Below are 20,274 nucleotides of genomic sequence, written 5' to 3' on the forward strand. Positions count from 1 at the left end.
TAGAAGAGTTCAAGGAGGTGATCCCAAAACAGCTACCGAGGGTTTTACCACCTCGACAGCAGATTGACCATGAAATTGAACTTTTGCCAGGAGTAAAGCCATCAGCACGTGCCCCATATCGAATGGCGCCGCCAGAGTTAGCTGAACTTAGAAGACAACTGAATGATCTTATTGCAGCAGGGTTCATCCGTCCTTCAAAAGCACCTTTTGGGGCCCCAGTGTTATTTCAGAAGAAACAAGATGGTAGTTTGCGCTTGTGTGTAAATTATCGGGCTCTTAATAAGGTGACCGTGCGCAACAAGTATCCCATTCCACTGATTGCTGATATTTTTGACCAGTTAAGTACAGCTAGATATTTCACGAAACTGGACTTGAGGTCGGGATATCATCAAGTGCGCATTGTTGAGGGAGATGAACCGAAAACCACTTGTGTCACCCGGTATGGAGCATTTGAATTCCTTGTCATGCCTTTTGGGCTAACAAATGCACCCACTACCTTTTGTTCTCTAATGAATCAGGTTTTTCGGGACTACCTTGATCAGTTTGTTGTTGTTTACCTTGATGACATACTGGTTTTCAGCACATCCTTAGAAGAACATAAAGATCATCTTCGAAAGGTTTTGCAAAGACTCAAAGAAAATCAGTTATATGTAAAAGGGGAGAAGTGTGCTTTCGCTCAAAAGCGTATTAAATTCTTGGGGCATATCATCGAGGGGGGCCAGATTCAGATGGATTCAGCTAAAGTAAAAACTATCAAGGAGTGGCGAGCACCTACATCTGTTAGAGAACTGCGATCTTTCTTGGGTCTAGCCAACTACTACCGAAAGTTTATAGAGGGGTACTCTAGAAGAGTTGTATTGTTAACGAATTTACTGAGGAAGGGGGTACCATGGGGGTGGTCAGAAGAGTGCCAATCAGCATTTGTTGAATTAAAGGAAAAGATTGTAGGAGATCCAGTGCTAATCTTTCCTGATGTGACAAAACCGTTTGAAGTGCAAGTAGATGCCTCAGACTTTGCATTAGGGGGAGTTCTCTTGCAGGAAGGACATCCAGTTGCTTTTGAAAGTAGAAAATTGTCGGGTGTCGAACGGAACTATACAGCACAAGAAAAGGAGCTTCTCGCAGTGGTACACTGTCTTCGGGTGTGGAGGCACTATCTCTTGGGGTCCAAATTTGTGGTAAAAACCAATAATGTAGCAGTTACTCATTTTTTGTCACAACCTGGACTAACGTCAAAACAAGCCCGTTGGCAGGAGAAGCTAGCTGAATTTGATTTTGCTTTTGAATATAAAGTGGGGAAGACGAATGAAGTGGCCGACGCTTTAAGTAGAAAAACTGAATTGGCAGCATTGAAAATCATCAGTCATCTTTCAACTAGCAGGGTGGCGCTACCTTTGAAGAACCTTATCAAGGAACATTTAAGTACAGACCAGCAGGCGCAGTCACTAAGTAAATTAATAGACGAAGGGAAGACACGACAATTTTGGGTAGAAAATGGACTGATAATGACTAAAGGCAGGAGAGTCTATGTGCCTAAAGCTGGAAACTTGAGGAAAACCTTACTGAAAGAGTGTCATGATACGTTGTGGGTTGGTCATCCAGGATGGCGAAGAACTCATGCTTTGATTACACAGGGGTACTATTGGCCGAATATGCAAGATGATGTGATGAGTTATACTAAAACGTACTTGATCTGTCAACAAGACAAGGTAGAAAGAAAGAAGACCTCAGGTTTATTGGAGCCATTGTTAGTTCCTGCTAGGCCATGGGAGAGTGTCTCTTTGGATTTCATTTCCTCGTTGCCAAAAGTAGAGGAGTTTGACACAATTTTGGTGGTGATTGACCGATTCTCAAAGTATGCAACTTTCGTGCCAGTCTCGAAGCCGTGTTCAGCAGAGAAGACAGCGCAGTTATTCTTCAAGCATGTGGTGAAATATTGGGGTGTTCCAGAAAGCTTAATTAGTGATAGGGATGTTAGATTCACGGGGGGATTTTGGGGTGAACTCTTTCGCTTGATGGGTTCAAACCTTAATCTTTCCACGAGCTATCACCCACAGATAGATGGTCAAACTGAACGTTTTAATGGGATGCTGGAAGAATACTTACGACATTTTGTTCACTCCAATCAGAAGAATTGGGTTACTTTACTAGATACGGCACAATTTTGTTTTAACTCTATGAAATCTTCTGCAACTAATAAAAGCCCTTTTGAGATTGTGACAGGTCAACAACCGACTCTCCCACACACTCTGGATGGTCCATACAAAGGAAATTGCCCAAAAGCCTACCAATTCACGAAAAATTGGTTGCAAAACATCGAAGTCACCCGAGCTCAGTTAGAAAAAGCATCAAAGCGCATGAAGAAATGGGTTGACAAAGGGAGACGACCACAACAATTTGAAGCTGGAGATCTGGTTCTTGTAAAAGTGCCGCCGGAGACATTTCGCTTTCTTCGTGGCAATGATAAAAGGCTGTTACGTCGTTACGAAGGTCCAATCAAAGTAATCAAAAAGGTGGGACATGCATGTTATCGGCTTGAGCAACCCGAGTGGATGAAAAGCCACAGACGTCCAGTCCATCCCGTGTTTCATGTAAGCAATTTAAAGCCATTCCACACAGATGAAGCAAATCCGCACCGACAAAACTTAAGGAGAGCAACAATTTCCAGAAGGCATCCTGTCACCAAAGAGGTCCAGGAGATCATTGCAGACAGAGTCGTCAATCTAGAAGGTCGTCAACAACAACAATTTTTGGTTCAGTGGTTAGGACTGAGGGAAGAAGAGAATAGTTGGGAAACAGCAGACAACCTTCAGCATGCCATACAGAAGATTGAAGATTTCAGAAATTCGTAGTCAACGACATCTACATTGACATCAGAAGAGTGAGAAGGCCGTCTACAACACATCGACGAGGACGTCGATAAATTGAGTGTGGGAGGATGTTAGGGTGTGACAATGTAATGGGGAAAAGGGGGAGTGAGATACTGCTATAATTGTATTCTTCAGGGATTTGGAATGAATATATGATTATCTATGTTATCGTTGGTATGATTATTCTCGTGTTGTTGAATAATATAAGTAGTCCCTTTTATTGGGGTGTTTTGTTGCCTTGGATTGTGATGTCTCTGATTGTTATAGTCTTATTCGGTGTATAAGAATATATTGCTCGTGTGATATCCTATTGTTCCTTTGTTTTCTTGAGTAGTGAGACTCACCAGGTGCTCGTGATTGCAGGCTAGGTGTGAGACTTGGCTGACTTGTCGAGGGAGAGCTCTCAACGAGTGCCACACGGCCCTTACTTGAGTCCCATTTTGGGGGTCTGTGACACATAGCATGTGCCTATAATTAATAATAAGAATATATTGCTCGTGTGATATCCTATTGTTCCTTTGTTTTCATGAGTAGTGAGACTCACCAGGTGCTCGTGATTGCAGGCTACATGTGAGACTTGGCTGACTTGTCGAGGGAGAGCTCTCAACGAGTGCCACACGGCCCTTACTTGAATCCCATTTTGGGGGTCCGTGACACATAGCATGTGCCTATAATTAATAATAAGTTACATTTTCAACTTTTCGCACTAATGTACTCACAAGATAAAAGTATGAGGGTAAAAGAAGAGATAAGTTGTTTGAATCAACATCTCTCTTTGTTTTTTGTTTTTTATTTTTATTCTTTTTTTCTTTACTATGGATATGAATTTCTTACGATTTAGATGGTTTAAATACTAAGAATCTATGTCAGTATTATATAAAATATACAAATTTTATTTTAAAAAATTTATCAGTATTATATAAAAAATAAGCCAGTGAGCCCTAGTTTCGCTTGTGAGTTGTGAGTACTTAACATTCGAAGCTGCGGCACCCTCCCAGCCTCCGTTGCCGGCCAGCACAGCTTAGAAGGAGAAGACGGCGAGTTGCGACCTTCGAACCCTACTCTCGCGAGTTATTACCTTCGAATCTCCTCCCAGCCTTCGAACCTTCCTCCTAGCCTCCATCGCCTGACATTGCAGCCTTCGAATCCTCGCTGTCGCTGGACACTGCAACCGTGCGGCCTCCATCGCCGGGCATCGCTTCCTGGACGGCTCGAAGCCTCGAATCCTCTTTAAGAAGTGAGTACCCCTCTATCTCCTTGTTGGTCTTCTGGGTTTTGTTGCAGATTATTATTATAACTCTTATTGCTTTTGGCATTCTGTGTTTATTTAGTTATTTTCTATCGCTTGGTAACGTGTGTTGAAGTTGAATTCTTAGGATTTCTATTTTTTAAATGGGGTGCTCCTAACAGATAATAACGAAGATAAATTGTTGAAATTTAGAAAAATGTGATTGTTGTTGAATAATGAAAAGGTGTCGCTGAAAAATTTCGTCCTAAAATTGTTGCTCCTACTTTATTATACGATTTTGGCATGGATTGTTGTTGAGTAATGAAAAATTGTAAAGTTGTTGCTGAAATTTCATAATAGGATTGTCAAAAATAGATTCGCTGCTCTGAAAAAATTTCTGATATATTTACTTGTTTTGTATTATTTAATGAAAATATTTAATATGATATCTATCTAATTTTAATTACTTGAGTAGTATGGTTAAAATATAATATTTAATATGATTTCCTTTTCAATGGCAAAGCGAAGGGATTTCTTCCTCTCAAATATCCAAACCTTCTTTGCTTAAATCCCCAGGAACATCACTTAAACACTTCATTTTAACTTTTATTTATTTCTGAAGAATCAGAGGAAGAAAAACAAAGAAGTTATATGTCGATGCATAGAAGTCCACATTATTTGGTCAGTGTTTTTGGCTTTTGTTTGTTCCAATCTTTGTGCTGTCTAAGCTTTGATGTAGCAAGCTTTAATATAGTTTATCTACTGTTCTTTTATCACTCGTGGATGAAAAGGAATTGCATAAGTGTTAGGAATTAATGTTAGGGAGGTGCAAAATTATTGGAGTAATTTTTCAAGTTACCCCTAATATGCATTGTTCTACTCTGCCTCCCAAAGTTTGGATTCATTTTCAAATAACCCCCTAAAATCATGGTTGAGGTAAATATTCTGCTTTTTTTACATTCATTGTGAGATTGCATTTTATTTTTGGATTCTGATTAATTTTGACAGTTTAACTGGATTGAATTTTACTGTGTCTCTGCACATGATTTTAAGTCTTATTCCATTTTTTTAAAATAACATTGAAAATTGAGTAAATAAATGCTAAATAGTAAGTGAAAGCATTTTGGGTCCAGTAAGTTGTGGCTCATAATTTTTACTTTTCATTTTGATTTTTTAAAAGATTTTTTTTTGAATACAAAATTTAGTAGGTTAAAATTCAGTAATACTTAAATTGTAATTTTTGGAGCTATAGGCAAAAAAAAAAAAAATGAAATGCATGATCTCTTCCATCAATATAGTTAATGGGCTTTGTCTACCTACGTGTGATATGTGCTTGTGGGTCTTTGCATTTGATCTTCTATAAGGTAAAATTTATAACTACTATTCCTATTTGTTGAGCTAAATAGATGATAGTCATGTTGCTTTAAAAAATTTTGGAATTTTTTTTGTTTAACGAGGTACGAGACCTAATTTGAATGGTTGCTCATGTCAAGTACTTTTGTTTAAGATCACGTTCGGTTTGTAGAATGTCTATTTTTAGAAATATATTAGTTTTAGTACGTTAGTTAAAATTAGTTATATGAGAAATTATGTTGTTACTACAAATGAAATGACAATGTGAAACATTTTTCATGAGTCTCTGATAAGGAATAAATAAGAAATAATTATTCCCAAATTTTATCATAGGGATGTTTATTCTTTCTAATTACATGTTGAATGAAATAATTAAGAATATATGAGAAATCACTATTTCTTTGATTCCCAAAATTTAATCTATATTGCATCTTATTCCAATCAATAGCTATTCCGTGGAATTAAATAAACCGTAAGCCTATTAGAAGTCATTGAAAAGTCCGAGCATGAAATTTAAATTGTTTACCTTATGCTTGTTGTTGGTTCAAAAGAAGCAAAAGGTTACATTAATCCTAACCATACTTGTGACAGTCTAAGGGGTCATTTGGTCTCATTGTCAAAAATTAGAGAAACGAAAATCATAAATGAAAATCCAAAAGTAGAAACAAAACTAAAAACTAGAAACCGATAACTTGTTTGTTTAATTTGTATAACTAATACAAATTAAAGACTTAATTAAAAAATGCCCAAATGATATTATTAAAATATGGTAAAATAATAAAATTACAAATAATGCACATTAAAAAATTACTATAATAAAAATGAAATTTATTATAATTATTTTACTTTAAAATAAAAATTTTATTTGACATGAAAATTGAAAAATAGTGAAGCTATTTTGTTATTGGATTTATTATTATTTTTTGAAATTTATGTATATTTTTATTTTAATTATATTTAAATTCATATGACCATTTAATTTTGATTTTAATTTAAAAGTTTATAAAATGATTAATTTAATTTTAAAAAACTATTCTTGATATTAAAATTTCTGATAATAGGTTGCAAAAACGACTGAAAATCATAAAATTTGGTTTTCAGTGTTTTGGCTAACGACGGAAAATCGGCCAAAGAAACAGAAAATTGACAACGTAAACAAACGAGTTTTTATAATCTGTTTCTTCACTGTGGAGAAACAGAATCATAAAACAGAAAACAACAGCAATACTAAAAAGACCTTAAGTTAAGGGTCATTAAACTGAGGCAACAGGACTTACTATGTGATTTCTGGTGTTGTTTACTAAGAAACAAAGAATTTGTCTTCTAATAATAATTAATGTTATGTATTTAGTATTTTTTATTTTTTCCCTTTTATTGTGGAATGGTATTTAATATATGATATAATGTGTTGAAATTGGAATCCACGTATTTCACGGTTGTAATACACCATTCAAGCAAGAGATGAGTTAAATTTATTTACAATTGCGTACCACTTTTTGGAAATGGTTCTATCATACAGTGCCCATTGGTCATTTTAGCATAATGTTGTGGCTTTTATCTCCCCCCCCCCCCTCCTTTTCAATTTATTGAACAAGTGTGAAATTTAGAATTATTTTCAAAGTGTGTGTGTGTGTGTGTGTGTAATATTAAGTTTTCAATACTAGTGTTTACACTTGTTATTCGAAACCTATTAATTTTAGTAGATTTTAATGGATTCTTAGACCAGTGAAGTATTTTAAAATTTTAAATTTTCACATTCAGTGACAAATTTTTAAGCGTACATTTTTAATTATGTATTCAACTGTATATCTACAATTAGGATTAAATATTTTTCCAAATAACTGCTTAGAAATTTAAAATTTATTCATGAATCAAATATTTCAGGTTTGGTGCATGTGCATCCACTAGTATAGTAAAAAGTGCAAATAAATATCTAAAAGCTAAGCTGTAATCCTCAATATAAATTGTTGGATATTTTAATTAAAAAAAATTTATGGACATTTACTTAGAATGTTTTACATTATTTTGTCAAAGAAGATTAACTGGTTTATTATCATGTTTCCTTCCTATCCTTTTTATTATTATTATTTTTTTATTGTTTTTAAAGATCATTTTTCAATATTTTTCTTCCTTTGAAAATTTATCTATTTTTATTTTTATTTTAGAATAAAAGAGTAAGGGAAAAAATATTTTAACACAAGAAAAATAAAATAAGAATAAGGACAACATTATATGAAGTGAAACAAGGTAAATTTAAACATGAAATATAAAAAAATAGGGCTAAGAAAAATACTGCTCATCATTGGAGATGTGCATGAGAAAGTTGAGTTACACCATTCTTATAAAAAAATTTGGGGATTTACGAAACCAATCAAAATAAAATTCATTTTACTTTTATTTGAAATATTATATTTTACAATTTATTTTAAATTGTTTACAAACATATATATATGTTTACAGTTTATGCATACACATACATATATTTGTGTTTACAAACATATATATATGTAACCATTTTGTACGTCACGTTAAGAAATGCATGTGTATGTATAAAATGTAGTACTTTATTTTTACATATTCTTCATCAAATCTTTATTTCATTCTATTCCTATTTAGTAAAATAAAAATCAAACAGAAAGTTGAAATAAAGCCATCCGCATGCCCCCTCCAAGTAAGGGTGAAAAGTAACTATTAAAATCTTTTTTTGTGATCTTAAAGAATTTTAAATAATTTTTTTTTGTTAAACATAAATACTTAAGCATAAAGAATGACACAAAAAAAAAAAAAAAAAAAAAGTAGTAGGAACTATAAAAGTAATTTTGATAAAGGATCATTTCTTAAGATTTGACAAAAACTTGTAACTGCTCTTCAGGTTTCAAAAGAAGAACACTATGGAAATTGAGAATAGATAAATATATATAAATATTTATCTAACTTGTTATAAATTTAAAAATATTTGTAAGTTAGATATAACAATAACATCTCTATTATTAGAAAGGGGTTTCCCCCTTTCTTAGTTTGTTGTTTAAGATTCCAAAATTCTCAAATAGTCTAAGAATGTACCCACTAAAATTACCTAAAAACATTTCAGAAATATCCAATAACCACCTAGACCTGAGTTGTATTTGAAACTAACAGGTTGGGTTCTTATGGTTTGGTTACTTTGATAAGTTCACAAAAACTGGAAAACTTCAATAATTCGATTTTGGTTGGGTAAAAGTATTTCATGATTTTGGTTAATTAACTGATTTATAATATGGAATATAAATTATATAAAATATTTGAAATATGGTATACCGCTGTACTATTACTGTATACTCTTAACTTGATAATTTTCAGCTTTTCACTTTCTGATAGATAAAAGCCGAACCCTAAGCTTTCCCCTCTTGCCTTGTAGCCTCCTATAGACTTAGTCACGCAGACATAGATCCGCAATTGCCATTGCCAGGTGTCACGGTCCGCCTTTTACACACCGTTGTGAAGGGCCGTGCGGCGCTAGCTAAAGCACTCTTGCTTAACTAGCCAGCCTTTTGCTTACCAACATTCATCCACGGAACACTTTCATTAACATTCAATCAGATAGCAGCGGAAATAATAATCAATTCATGAAAGCCGTGGCAACCAAGCAGTAAATATTGAAGCAAACGTAATTCATTAACAAATCCTCCGTTGACATGTTGTACTTAGCGAGGGAGGCAAGTAGGCTAAGCACGTTGACAATTGCTAGTGAGTTTTACAATGATTGATGAACACTCACCCTCCCCTAAAGAGCTTTCTAGGCCATTCTCACTCTAGCACTAGGAAACATCAAAGTGACCGTGGAGTCATACTGCCTTATTTGGCTTACAATGAAATAAATACTAGAAAATAACCCTACACTAGTATTTACATGATGGAAACCCATCCCAAACACATGAGATAAGCGGTCATAGGCAAGCATAATGCCCTGAACAAGCTTAGCCCGTGACACCAGGGTAGGCTCATAGTGTCATGGCCTCGCACTCTTGCAGAGTCGTAGGCAGTTGTCTTTGAGCATCGAAGCTCAGAGGCATCTTCATCTTCGAACCATTGCAAATAGTACTTGACCAATGTGTCCTTGCCTTTGACTCTTTGCAAATCGCAGTCTGCTAAACCCTAGTCACAGCCTCGCAGAATACAGCCTTGTTGCCACAAGGTGATGATTTTCTCTTTGCTAGTTCCCTTTTTGTCTTTTGATGAATATAGACTACATTTCCCTTGTTACTGTGGGTCATTTACTTCAATTTGAGAGCTTCCTGTTCAGTTCAGTTGGAGATTAATTTGAGAGGGAAGTAAGGAAGCATTTTATTTGGGTAGTGGTAATTCAGTTTATCGAATTAACCAATTAGCTATTTGTTTAATTTGGTCTGGTTGGAGATTCAATAGACCAAATTTTTTTGATTAATTCAGTTAATATTCCGAATTGACTATACCAATTGAATTTACACCCCTATAACCACCCATAACTAATCTAAGATAATATTTTTCTTTAAATTAAGTCCTCTATTAATTTCATATATTGATGTATAAATATATTAGTTTTTAAAAGATTATTTATGTATTAATTTTTTTATTATGTTGTGTTTATATTTATAAGTAATAAACAATCATAACTTAAAGATCGCGGAACACCTGCATCGCATGTGTTAGTGGCTAGTAATTGTAATAACTATAACAATAATATAATTTTACTAATTATTATCAATGATAATAAAAAATATAATAATAAGATTAATTACCTTAATACTAACAATTAATTATGCTACAATAAATAGTTTACAATTCAAAATTAATAATATTATTATTTTTATATTATAAAATAGTATACTATGTATTACCACACAATGGTAATAATAATAGGATACAAATATTTATTATTAATTATTAGTTAAAATTATTATTAATCTTTATATATGTTGTTTCTGTCATTATTATTATTATATATCATATGTGTATGTTCTATACTTACATATATATATATATATATATTATTATTATAATTATACATTAACACTTTCCTCCCTAGTTAGTATTTGTCTCTACCTGGTGCCCCCCCTTGGAGTTTGGGGCAGGACAAAAGCTTTCACTTGGTTGGCGTTTTTGAGATGCGGATGAAAATCCGGCGAAAGAGTCCTGCCACCCGTGTGGGTCTCATTTTTATTCTTTATTATTATTATTATTATTAGCTGGTGTAAAAAACTGGGTTTTAGGGTTTCTATGGTTACAGAAAAAACTCTCTTTCTAGTTTCTCCTCAATCCCTTTCCCCTTCCACTTGCCCTCTGGTTGGTAGCAAAGCCCTGTTTATAGTTGGGATTTCTCTGCTCAATGACAAGTAAGAGCTTTTTCTTTCTCCCCAGATCTGATTCTTCTTCCATAAACTCCCAGGTACTTGGCTTAAACCCCTCAATTTCACTTTTAATGATTTCCAATGAGTCGAAGAAAAAATGGGCGCTGGGTTGTTTTTATAATTCATTATTGCTGCCTCAGCTGCCACCGTGTGCGCTTGCATAGCTCCTTCCCATATGCTTAATATTTTGTGGCGTGTTGATGTTCTGTGACTCAACTGTGTCTCTTTTTAACCTGGCTCGTGCAGCCTTTTTGGCATTTGTTTACCAAAATCTAGACAGTGAAGGAGTTCTGGAAGCTGACACTTCGAAGTTCATTTTCATTGCCCAATGCTTTTGGCATTTGATTGTTCCTGTTTGGATTGCTTGTATTTACTCTTAGTTGTAGTTTGTAAATTTACTTTTTCAAAAATCTGAGAACATAAATTTTCTTGTGAAATGGTCATCACATAGTTCAGTTGGATAACACATAGTTATGCTGGAATTTCAATTGTTCCACTGAACTGGAAGCTGACACTTTGAAGTTCATTTTCATTGCCCAATGCTTTTGGCATTTAATTTTTCCTGTTTGGATTGCTTGTATTTAATTTTAGGTGTAATTTGTAAATTTACCTTTTCAAAAATCTGAGAACATAAATTTACCAAATCCTCGGGTTTCCACATTATATGCTATTTTAATTGGGCTTCCGTTATAAATAGTATTAATGGCTTTTACTCTTTGATGGTTGACTTCGCAAGAATATATGTAATGATCTATGGTCAACACCTCTCACTGTCTAAAATCTAATAAACGGAGAGAATTTAGTTCTTAAAATTGTAAAAAATAGATGGAGTGAATTCAACTTTATAACATCATGAACTATGTGAAGATTGTTTTGGCCTATCAATATGGCTGATATGTTGAGAAGGTTATAATATTTTCTGATGAACGTTGGACACGCTGAAAACTTTGTGCTTTGTTTTGTGTCATGTTTGACATTCATAAACATTCTTCTGAAAAGAATGTGACATTGTGCTGTGATGATTTCGTGCAGAAATGGGAAAACAAAAGAAAATTCATCACTTCTCCATGCCGTGTAAATTTTATTATTCTATATTTCTGCTCATTTATCTGACTCAGTGAGTGAAACACCATTGGCCAGGTTTCAACCCCCCATCTCACTCACACATACAGAGAATTTGTTGGCTGTAACAAAATTTTCTGCTGTGTAGGCAATATATATATACTTGCACAAAGGTAGAAGGAAACATAAAAACGTGAGAATATTTTTTGCAAAATAAATTTCTTCCATCATGGCAAAGATTAAATTTTATTGTCTGATTAATTTTATCTTGAATGAATTTTTTAGTTCATTAAGAGGCCCATTAGCCCCGATAGCCAGGGGCTACACTAGTGAGACAGCCTAATTTTCTCTTCCTAAACCCGTCCCACCCCCATCCTAGGTTTGAAATTGAGATTTTGAGCATAGATGTCTCACATATGTCAATGTCAAGCCATTGGGGTGTTCCTTAAGGAACATTTTGATTTTCCTTTATTTCTTTTTTAATTAGCTACTTAAAAATTTGTGGAGGGCAGCCTTTGGTGCAATGGTAGGATTGTCGCTGTGTGACTTGGAGGCACAGGTTCGAGACGTGCAAACAGCTTCTTGCAAAAATTCAAGATAAGACTGCGTGCTATAGACCCATTGTGGTCCACCTATTCCTTGGATCCCTCATGCACGGGAGCTTTGTGCACTGGGCTGCCCTTTTACTTCAAAAATTTTTCTTCACTTTGGATCAATGTTGGCTAAGTTAAACGTATTTAAGCTAGGTTGCTAGTGCTAGCGCAATTCTTTATAATTAAGTATTAATCTTGTTTATAATTTTAGTGGGGCCATAAGCCATCCTTTTGACTTAGACATTCTTGTAATTTAGTGTAAGCTGTATTGTTTTCTAAACTGGCTATGGGCGCAAGTGCTTTCACTGGACTGAATTGGGTCCACCTCCACTGCTAATGGTACCTTAAAAATTGTGAGTTTTCATTAGCTTGTTATAAGATCTATGAAGTGAAGGACTGATATTGTTTCTTTTGGTTAATCAGTGTGTCCCATGATTGCTGCCCCGTTTTGGAATTAGGCTTCACCATTTTTTCTTTCTTCTGATTATTTTTTTTGTCAATTTATTTCTCGTGTTTCTCAATCAACAAACCTCTCTCTCTCTCTCTCTCTCTCTCTCTCTCTCTCTCTCTCTCTCTCTCTCCCCACAGGCACACATAAATTGGCGGAAAAGGATTCATATAGCCGACCCCACCTAGTGGGACTTAAGGCTGGGTTTTGGTTATCTCAATGCCATGCAACCATTCCATTGCTTACCAATGACATGTTTGTGTGTGTTTGTGTGGCTGCAGTTAGTCATGCTGAAGATAAAAACTCCCACAAAAGGAAAAGCCAAAAGGGCGCTAGAGAAACGAGCCCCCAAACTTGTGAGTCTTCCATGAAGTTCCTTTTTAAAGTCAATGACATCTTCATTTGGAAGAAACTTATTTCACTTGGACTGTTTTGAGATGGGTTTTGCAGGTTGAAAATGGGAGGAAAACGCTGATACTTCAGGGCACAAAAACCAGTAATGTGTTGAATGCTGTATTGACTGAAATCTATCATCTTAAGAAGGATAGAGCTGTAAGATATACACGCAAGAATGAAGGCATCAGACCATTTGAAAGTGGTGGTGAAACTTCTCTAGAGTTTTTTTCTCTCAAAACTGATTGCAGCCTCTTTGTGGTACACTTTCCAGCTTCTCCTTTTTTTTTTTTTTGCTTGTTTCTGCATTCTGTTATTTTGACTGTCTTTTCCTTGTCTACATGTATGCATTTGATTTTTTGGGAATTTGTGAAATAGTGAAGATGATGCATTGCCTGCAAATAGTAAGAAGTAAGAACTAAGAGCACTTGGTTGCCTGTTTAATAGATATCCATCAATTTTATATGTTTAAACTTGCAGAGAGTAAATGTCTAGAGGTTTCATATCATCTAATGGATATGCCAATATGCGCCTCTTTGTTTCATGCTGGATTTCTTAATTATTCATTGTTTGGGCTGTGCTTTGCATAAATTTTTCCTTCGTAGCAACTAGAAATTGTGAGGGCTATGTATGGTCAACTTTTGGCATGGTTGGTCTTTTCCCTTTTTGGGTTGGAATCATGGCTGAAACGGATCCTTGTACCAATGAAGTTCTATCACTAGAAATTATAACATTTCAGCGCATGTTTCAAATGTTGTATTTGCTTTATTGCACATTAGGCAAGGAAAATTCAAGTTTGGTAAATTTTGCAGATTCTACATTTAAACATTTTGTTTCAAGACACTAAATTCGAGTTGTGATTGCCATGACAATATGAGTTTAATGTGCATAATTATTCTGGGAAAAGTAAGAAAAATATCAATTGTGAATAGTTTTCTTTAGTTGGGAAATTTTGGCTAAAAATATGCTTCCGCGTGAGCTAAACATGAGGTGGTCAAAATGCCCATGATAATATGCTAATTTTTAAATGGTTAACTCTTGAAATATCTTAGATTGAGTATCTTTTCTTTGTAGTTTTTTTTTTTTTAAGTAAATTTAGTCACTTACATTAAAAAAAGCTTTTACTTGGTTTTTTTTATTAAAGATTGTAATCGCTCAAGCCACAGCAATGAAGCTTAACCTCTTAGAAATTAGTTCTTCCTGTGGCCCCGCGATACATACTAAGAATGTGCTAATCTCCAAGTGGTTCCTGCTGTTGCTTGAGCTAACTTTATGGTATTTTTTCAAAAGTAAATTTTAGCACTTGCATTGAATTTCTTTTTACTTGGATTTGATGAATTCGAGGAAGGAACTTGGGAAGAGTCATGAATGTTTTGGGGTGTTGCTTTCCTTTAGGCCTCCTGCTGAGAATATTAAGGGATTAATTAGTCACTGGTTGGAGTTATTGTTGATGCCAGTCTTTGTGTTGATTAACACATGTAGCCCTTATGGTGTTTGATGCTATACATTTGCCCAATTTTTTTCTTTTAAGTGAGTACTTACCAAAAGAGGAAAAGAAAAAGAGGGCAGAAGCAGGCAAAAGGTAAAGGCTCCCAACACCCCAATAAAGGTCAATTTATACCATCGTTTAAGCCTTCCCCTATAACCTTATATAATCGTATAATTGTATAACATTTTACTGTTAGCCCTTTTGTTGGATGTAAAGAAGGGAGTCAATGTGGGATGAATGGGGAACTTTGATGCAGGATAAACCTGGGAGAAATGCTGTTCATGCTACTGTAGCAGTCTGTTGCTTTAGGGTATAAAGGGTATTTGAGTATTTTGGTTTTTATTTTATTTTGTGTGAATTGAATTTTTCTGAGTTGAGGGTGGTAATTTGTTAGGATTTTTAGATTTTTTTTCATCCTTAAAATTCGAAGGAAAGTTTCATGGGACAGCTGTAAGACCAGCGATACTATATGGATTAGAATGTTGGGCAACTAAGAAGCAGCATATCCAAAAGGTAAAAGTTTCAAAGGTGAAAATGCTAAGATGGATGGTGGTATAATGTTGAAAGATAAATTAAAGAATGAACATATTCTCGGCATGGTTTTAAATAATGGCTGCGACTGTTATGTAACGGTTTTTTGGGTTATTGATACTGTTACACACTGTGAAATTGGTGTGAATAAAAATCACGGCTGTAGTGGCCTTTACGTAAAGGCCGTTATGTAACTGCTACAGGACTGTTATGCAAAAAAAATTATTTTATTTTTTACTTTTTCTTGTCACTTTTTCCCTCTCTTTCATAAATCATTCTCAATATACCATGTGGCAAGAGGGGGAAAAGATTATAATGAGGATGACAATGATTCAAAAATTACTATTTCTTTAAATACTCACAAGAGATGCATTAATTAAAAATTTAAAATACTAATTTGTTAGGAAAATATTTTAATATTAGTAATTTTGATATTTATGTTCTATATTTTTCAACTTCAACCTTCTTCCTTTCTAGTTATTTTATATTTGTGTTATTCGTATATATTATGTGTCTAATAGATTAATGGAGTGTATAATGTATTTTATTTTATTAATAAAGCACACATAAGAATTTATGAGAGATAAGAACAATGAGAAGTATATATGTGCACACACATGTAATTTTCTATCAATGGTGGTTTAAAACAAATGTAAAATTGTTGCCCTTACCAAATAACTTAGTCGAACTAAATGATCTAAAGACTAAAATACACAAACTCTTTCTAAGAAGGGTTAAAAGCTTAAAACATGTAAATACGCTAATATGTACAAGGTTGTGCGTGCTTAAAAAAATTCATGGCTGTTACGCCCACTTTTATGTAACATACGCTACTACCACTTCCTGTTACACCCATTACCGTTAAGGTACGCTACTCACTACCGCGATTTAAAACCATGATTCACGGTAAGTTAAGCATGGCTCCTATAGAAGATAAGATAATTTGGACGCATTCAACGTAGGCCACATAGTGCGCCATTGAGGAATAGTGAGTTGGTTACTGTGAGGGTCAGTAGAAGGGGTTGTGATAGATCTAAAATAACTTGGAATGAGATAGTTTGTAAGGATTTAATAGCCCTGAATTTGTTGAAGGAAATTGTCCATTATTGCAGAAATTGGCGGAAAAGGATTCATTTAGCCTATAGCATCGAGTGGGGCTTAAGGGTTTGTTGTTTGTTGTAGGTTTTTTAGGTTTTGGTCCTATTATAAGTAGAAGCTTGTATATCACTGTACGCAGGTTAATTTCTATTATTAATAGAGATTCAGATTTTGGCCTTTGAGGCAGAGTTTGACCTCTCTGTGACGGATGGAAATCAACTTTTAAAAAGAAATTGGTGTAAAAATTGTTTGTTCCATGTGAAATAGGAGCTGTTAGAAAGAAAAAATTGATCCTTGATGTTTGGGTAAAAAGTTTAAAAAGTTATGAAGTGTTTGAAATGTTTAAAATGAACAAAATGGACATGTCATTTTAAGAAACATGATTAAGTTGTAGATATTTTGTACTATTTGCAAAAAAATAAGGTTAACCATGCAATAGAATAATTTGAGGTAAAAAAGATAGCTTTTAGCTTTTAAAAGTTAGAACTGCAATTTTGTAAGTTTTAAAAGTTCTTCAAAAGGCTAAAAGCTGGCTTTTTAGAAGCTGGAAAAAACTGTTCACCAAATGCATTATATTCAGCCTTTACTTTTTTAAACATCTAAAAATGGCGGGCAAACTCACCGTATTTTCCCCTAGAACTTTATGTTTGGGAACATGGAGTTTAAAACTTGGATTTGGTTATTGTGTGGAATTTGGAAACAATACAGTTTTTGTATTATATTTTGTCCATAGACACACTCCAAATCCAATATTTGAACTTCATACTCTCATACACTGCTGTAGTGTGTGTGATTGCAAACCCAAGAAGACATTTTTTCCTTTGTTTCCCTCCATAAACATAGGCTTTGATAGAACAAAATAACTGTGTCTCACCACATTGCTGACTGCATTTGAGTTTATAAACAGTATCCAAGGAGTGGATAGGGCTTGAAGTTATCATAGTTTTATGATGAGAGAGAGAGAGAGAGAGTATTTTAGTCTTTTATTGTTTCCTAAAGTTGATGAATAATATGATTCTGATTGGAGTTTTTCTGGCCTTTTCATCCTCTTGTGTGTTTGGGGTTTAAACAAATGTCACAATTATATAATAGATCTCAATTTTATTTCAACACAATCAGATTATTCAAACCTGCGCTTCCCTCATATTGTAGATTCATCTTCTGTTCAAACTTGAACTGCATTATCTCACTCTTTATAAAGATGGTGCATCAGCCATCAAGATAACATGTAATTGGGTCTTGTGTTGCTCTACTTGTCCTGGTGCTGACTCATCTATCCCAGTGCATTTTATGGCTTTTGTTTTGTAGTTTGGATCTCACTCGAAGAAGCGGCCGGACAATCTTGTCTTGGGTAGAACTTATGATAACCACATTTATGATCTCGTAGAAGTTGGGGTTGAAAATTTCAAAAGCAGGGAGCGATTCACATATGATAAGAAGCTAGCTCCACAAGTGGGGTCAAAACCTTTCATTATTTTCATTGGAGAAGGTTTTGAGACCATAGATGAGTTGAAACATCTGAAGGAAGTTCTACTTGAACTCCTCCGTGGAGAGGTCTGTCTTTTCAGTCCTTTGCCTTTTTCTTAATTTGAATTAGAAAAAAGTATTAAGAGGAGCATGTATTTTTTTTGTCTGTTCAAGAGGACCATGGGTATTTTTTTCGCAGGTTGTGGAGAATTTGAATCTTGCTGGGTTAGACCGTGCTTATGTATGCACAGCTGTGTCTTCAAATAGAGTGTTCTTCACTCACTGTGCACTGCAGTTGAAAAAGTCTGGCACAGTTGTTCCAAGGACCGAGCTTGTAGAAGTTGGTCCCTCTATGGATTTGGTAGTTCGTCGGCATCGTCTCCCTAATGACATGCTGAGGAAAGAGGCAATGAAAACAGCTCCTGAACAGACTAAGAAGAAGGTTTACTGAATTAGTTTTCACTGGACAATACCACCCACACCAACACACAAACACACCAAAACCGCCCCCAACGACCCCCCCACCCCCCCCCCCTCTCTCTCTCTCATCCTCTCCCCCATTTTATGATAAATGAAAATGAGCTTTCTATAATGCCAAGTCCCATTTATTGCTGCAGGTGAAAAATGTTAGCCAAGATGCAGTACAAGGGAAAATTGGGAAGATCTATATTCCAGATCAACAGGTAAAACCGATACAAAGTATCTTTTGGCAGTGAGCCACCCTTATGGGTTGTCTGACCAGTTTGGCTGTGGAATCTGTGGAATTTGATTGTTGAACACTTGCCAACACTACCATGTCTTGTGGATGCCTTTATTTTTGTTTTTTAATTTTTTATTTCTTACCATTGATGTTGTTGTGCCTCTTTGGTGAGGGACGTTGTGACATTCACTATGTGCTATAAAGTAGTTTTTGCTGTTTTCTTTTTTTTTTGGTATTAATTTTTATGTTGATTAAAATATCCCATATGCAGCTTTGGTGACCTGCCATGCTTGTGTTTGGCTTTAATTATTCATCTTTTCACATTTTAGGTTGGAAGTATGGCATTGCCTTACAAAGCAAAGGGATTGAAGAGGGAACGGCGTGAAGGAAAGCTGAAAAATGATAAAAATGAGGCAGATGAACAGGTATCCAAAAAACAGAAAGAAGAGTCCAGTCAATGATATTGAAATGTTGGACTGCTGTGACATTGCCCTTTCTGATCCGCCCATTTTCTTTGAGGCTCAACACAACTTGTTATTAATGGGCTTTAAAGTTGCAATAGATCTCTAGGACAGCAATTTTATTGTGCTTTATCTTTTTCTTTTTAACACTTGCCCTCTCTTCTGAGACCCCAGAGGCTATTGTAATTATATGAGAAATTTTGTCTGAATACTCTCTCTGCCCATTTCCTTGCCTTGGTATTTATGAATCACATAAATTTTTATCATTATGTGCATTTGGAGATTAACCCAGTCATACTATGTCAACTTCTTGGAACTAATGTGTACACGCTCATGTATGGAAGGGATATAATGGTTATTTTGAAATATTTTTTGTTTTCTTGAAAATTCCCCCCCACCCCCCCCCCCCCCCCATCCAAACAAGGTATGCTAGTATGTTCGAAGCGCCTAGGCCAGTAAAATTATGCTTGGTGGTGAGATGACTACATGTCGAGGGCAAGTCTTCACTCAATAGAAGGGTGTTATATTCGAAACATAGAAGTCTTAAAAGTGGAATTCATTGTATTTGTACGTGTGGGGTTCATATTCACTCTTTGAATCAATTTTATTGGTCACGTCGGGTTGGGTTCTTTCGAGAATGTAATTTTTCTAGGGATAAGATTTCATCTTTTTTTAGGTCTTTGATCAATGTGGTCTTCTAGGTTATACACTTAATATGCTGAATTTTATTAAATTATATGTGGCTTTGATGGTCATGAGAGAAGTGTTCTTTCTACGAGACATGTATTTTTTGGTTCTCCGGATGACATTTGCAGCTGCATGCTATAATATAGGGAGGACTAAATAATGCTTGAAAGGATTGGTAAGTTACTATTTTTGTGTCAACGAGCGCTGTATGCTTCATTGAATTTTTCCCTCTATTATTTTTTGGGTACCATTTGAGGTGACTTGTGAAAAGAATTTTGCATGATATAACACTCTTCCCCATTAGTTCGATGACTTAACCATATTGCCTATGCACGGTCTAGGTATAATTTTTGACTTATAAAATCATTTTGTGACTTTGTGCTCCATCTGGACCGACAGAAAATATTTTTTAATAAAAATAATAAATTTTATCGACAAAAAAATTAATTTCTGGAGTTTGTTTCAGTAATTCAAAATAATTTTTATTTTCTTAATTTTTTTAAGAATTTAAAAAATGTCACTTATTTT

General features: G+C 34.8%; 1 protein-coding gene across 1 annotated transcript; it reads left to right on the plus strand.

Annotated features, from left to right (window-relative positions):
- The first annotated feature begins 3,638 nt into the window (after window positions 1-3,638).
- Window positions 3,639-19,325, plus strand: LOC131144347 (ribosome production factor 2 homolog). Its single transcript, XM_058092929.1, has 7 exons — window positions 3,639-4,107; window positions 13,202-13,276; window positions 13,371-13,574; window positions 17,740-17,985; window positions 18,098-18,340; window positions 18,516-18,581; window positions 18,928-19,325. The coding sequence occupies exons 2-7, from the start codon at window positions 13,208-13,210 to the stop codon at window positions 19,057-19,059; spliced, it is 960 nt and encodes a 319-aa protein (XP_057948912.1). The 5' UTR covers window positions 3,639-4,107; window positions 13,202-13,207; the 3' UTR covers window positions 19,060-19,325.
- Window positions 19,326-20,274: the final 949 nt, after the last annotated feature.

Source organism: Malania oleifera, chromosome 12 (genome assembly GCF_029873635.1).
Source record: "Malania oleifera isolate guangnan ecotype guangnan chromosome 12, ASM2987363v1, whole genome shotgun sequence".
Taxonomy (NCBI): Eukaryota; Viridiplantae; Streptophyta; class Magnoliopsida; order Santalales; family Ximeniaceae; genus Malania; species Malania oleifera.

Excerpts from the sequence above, each read along its gene's own strand:
- LOC131144347 (XM_058092929.1), top strand. The coding sequence starts at position 13,208 with ATGCTGAAGATAAAAACTCCCACAAAAGGAAAAGCCAAAAGGGCGCTA. Across the intron at positions 13,575-17,739 it reads CTGATTGCAGCCTCTTTGTG|TTTGGATCTCACTCGAAGAA; the intron begins GTACACTTTCCA and ends TTTGTTTTGTAG. Across the intron at positions 17,986-18,097 it reads TTGAACTCCTCCGTGGAGAG|GTTGTGGAGAATTTGAATCT; the intron begins GTCTGTCTTTTC and ends TTTTTTTCGCAG.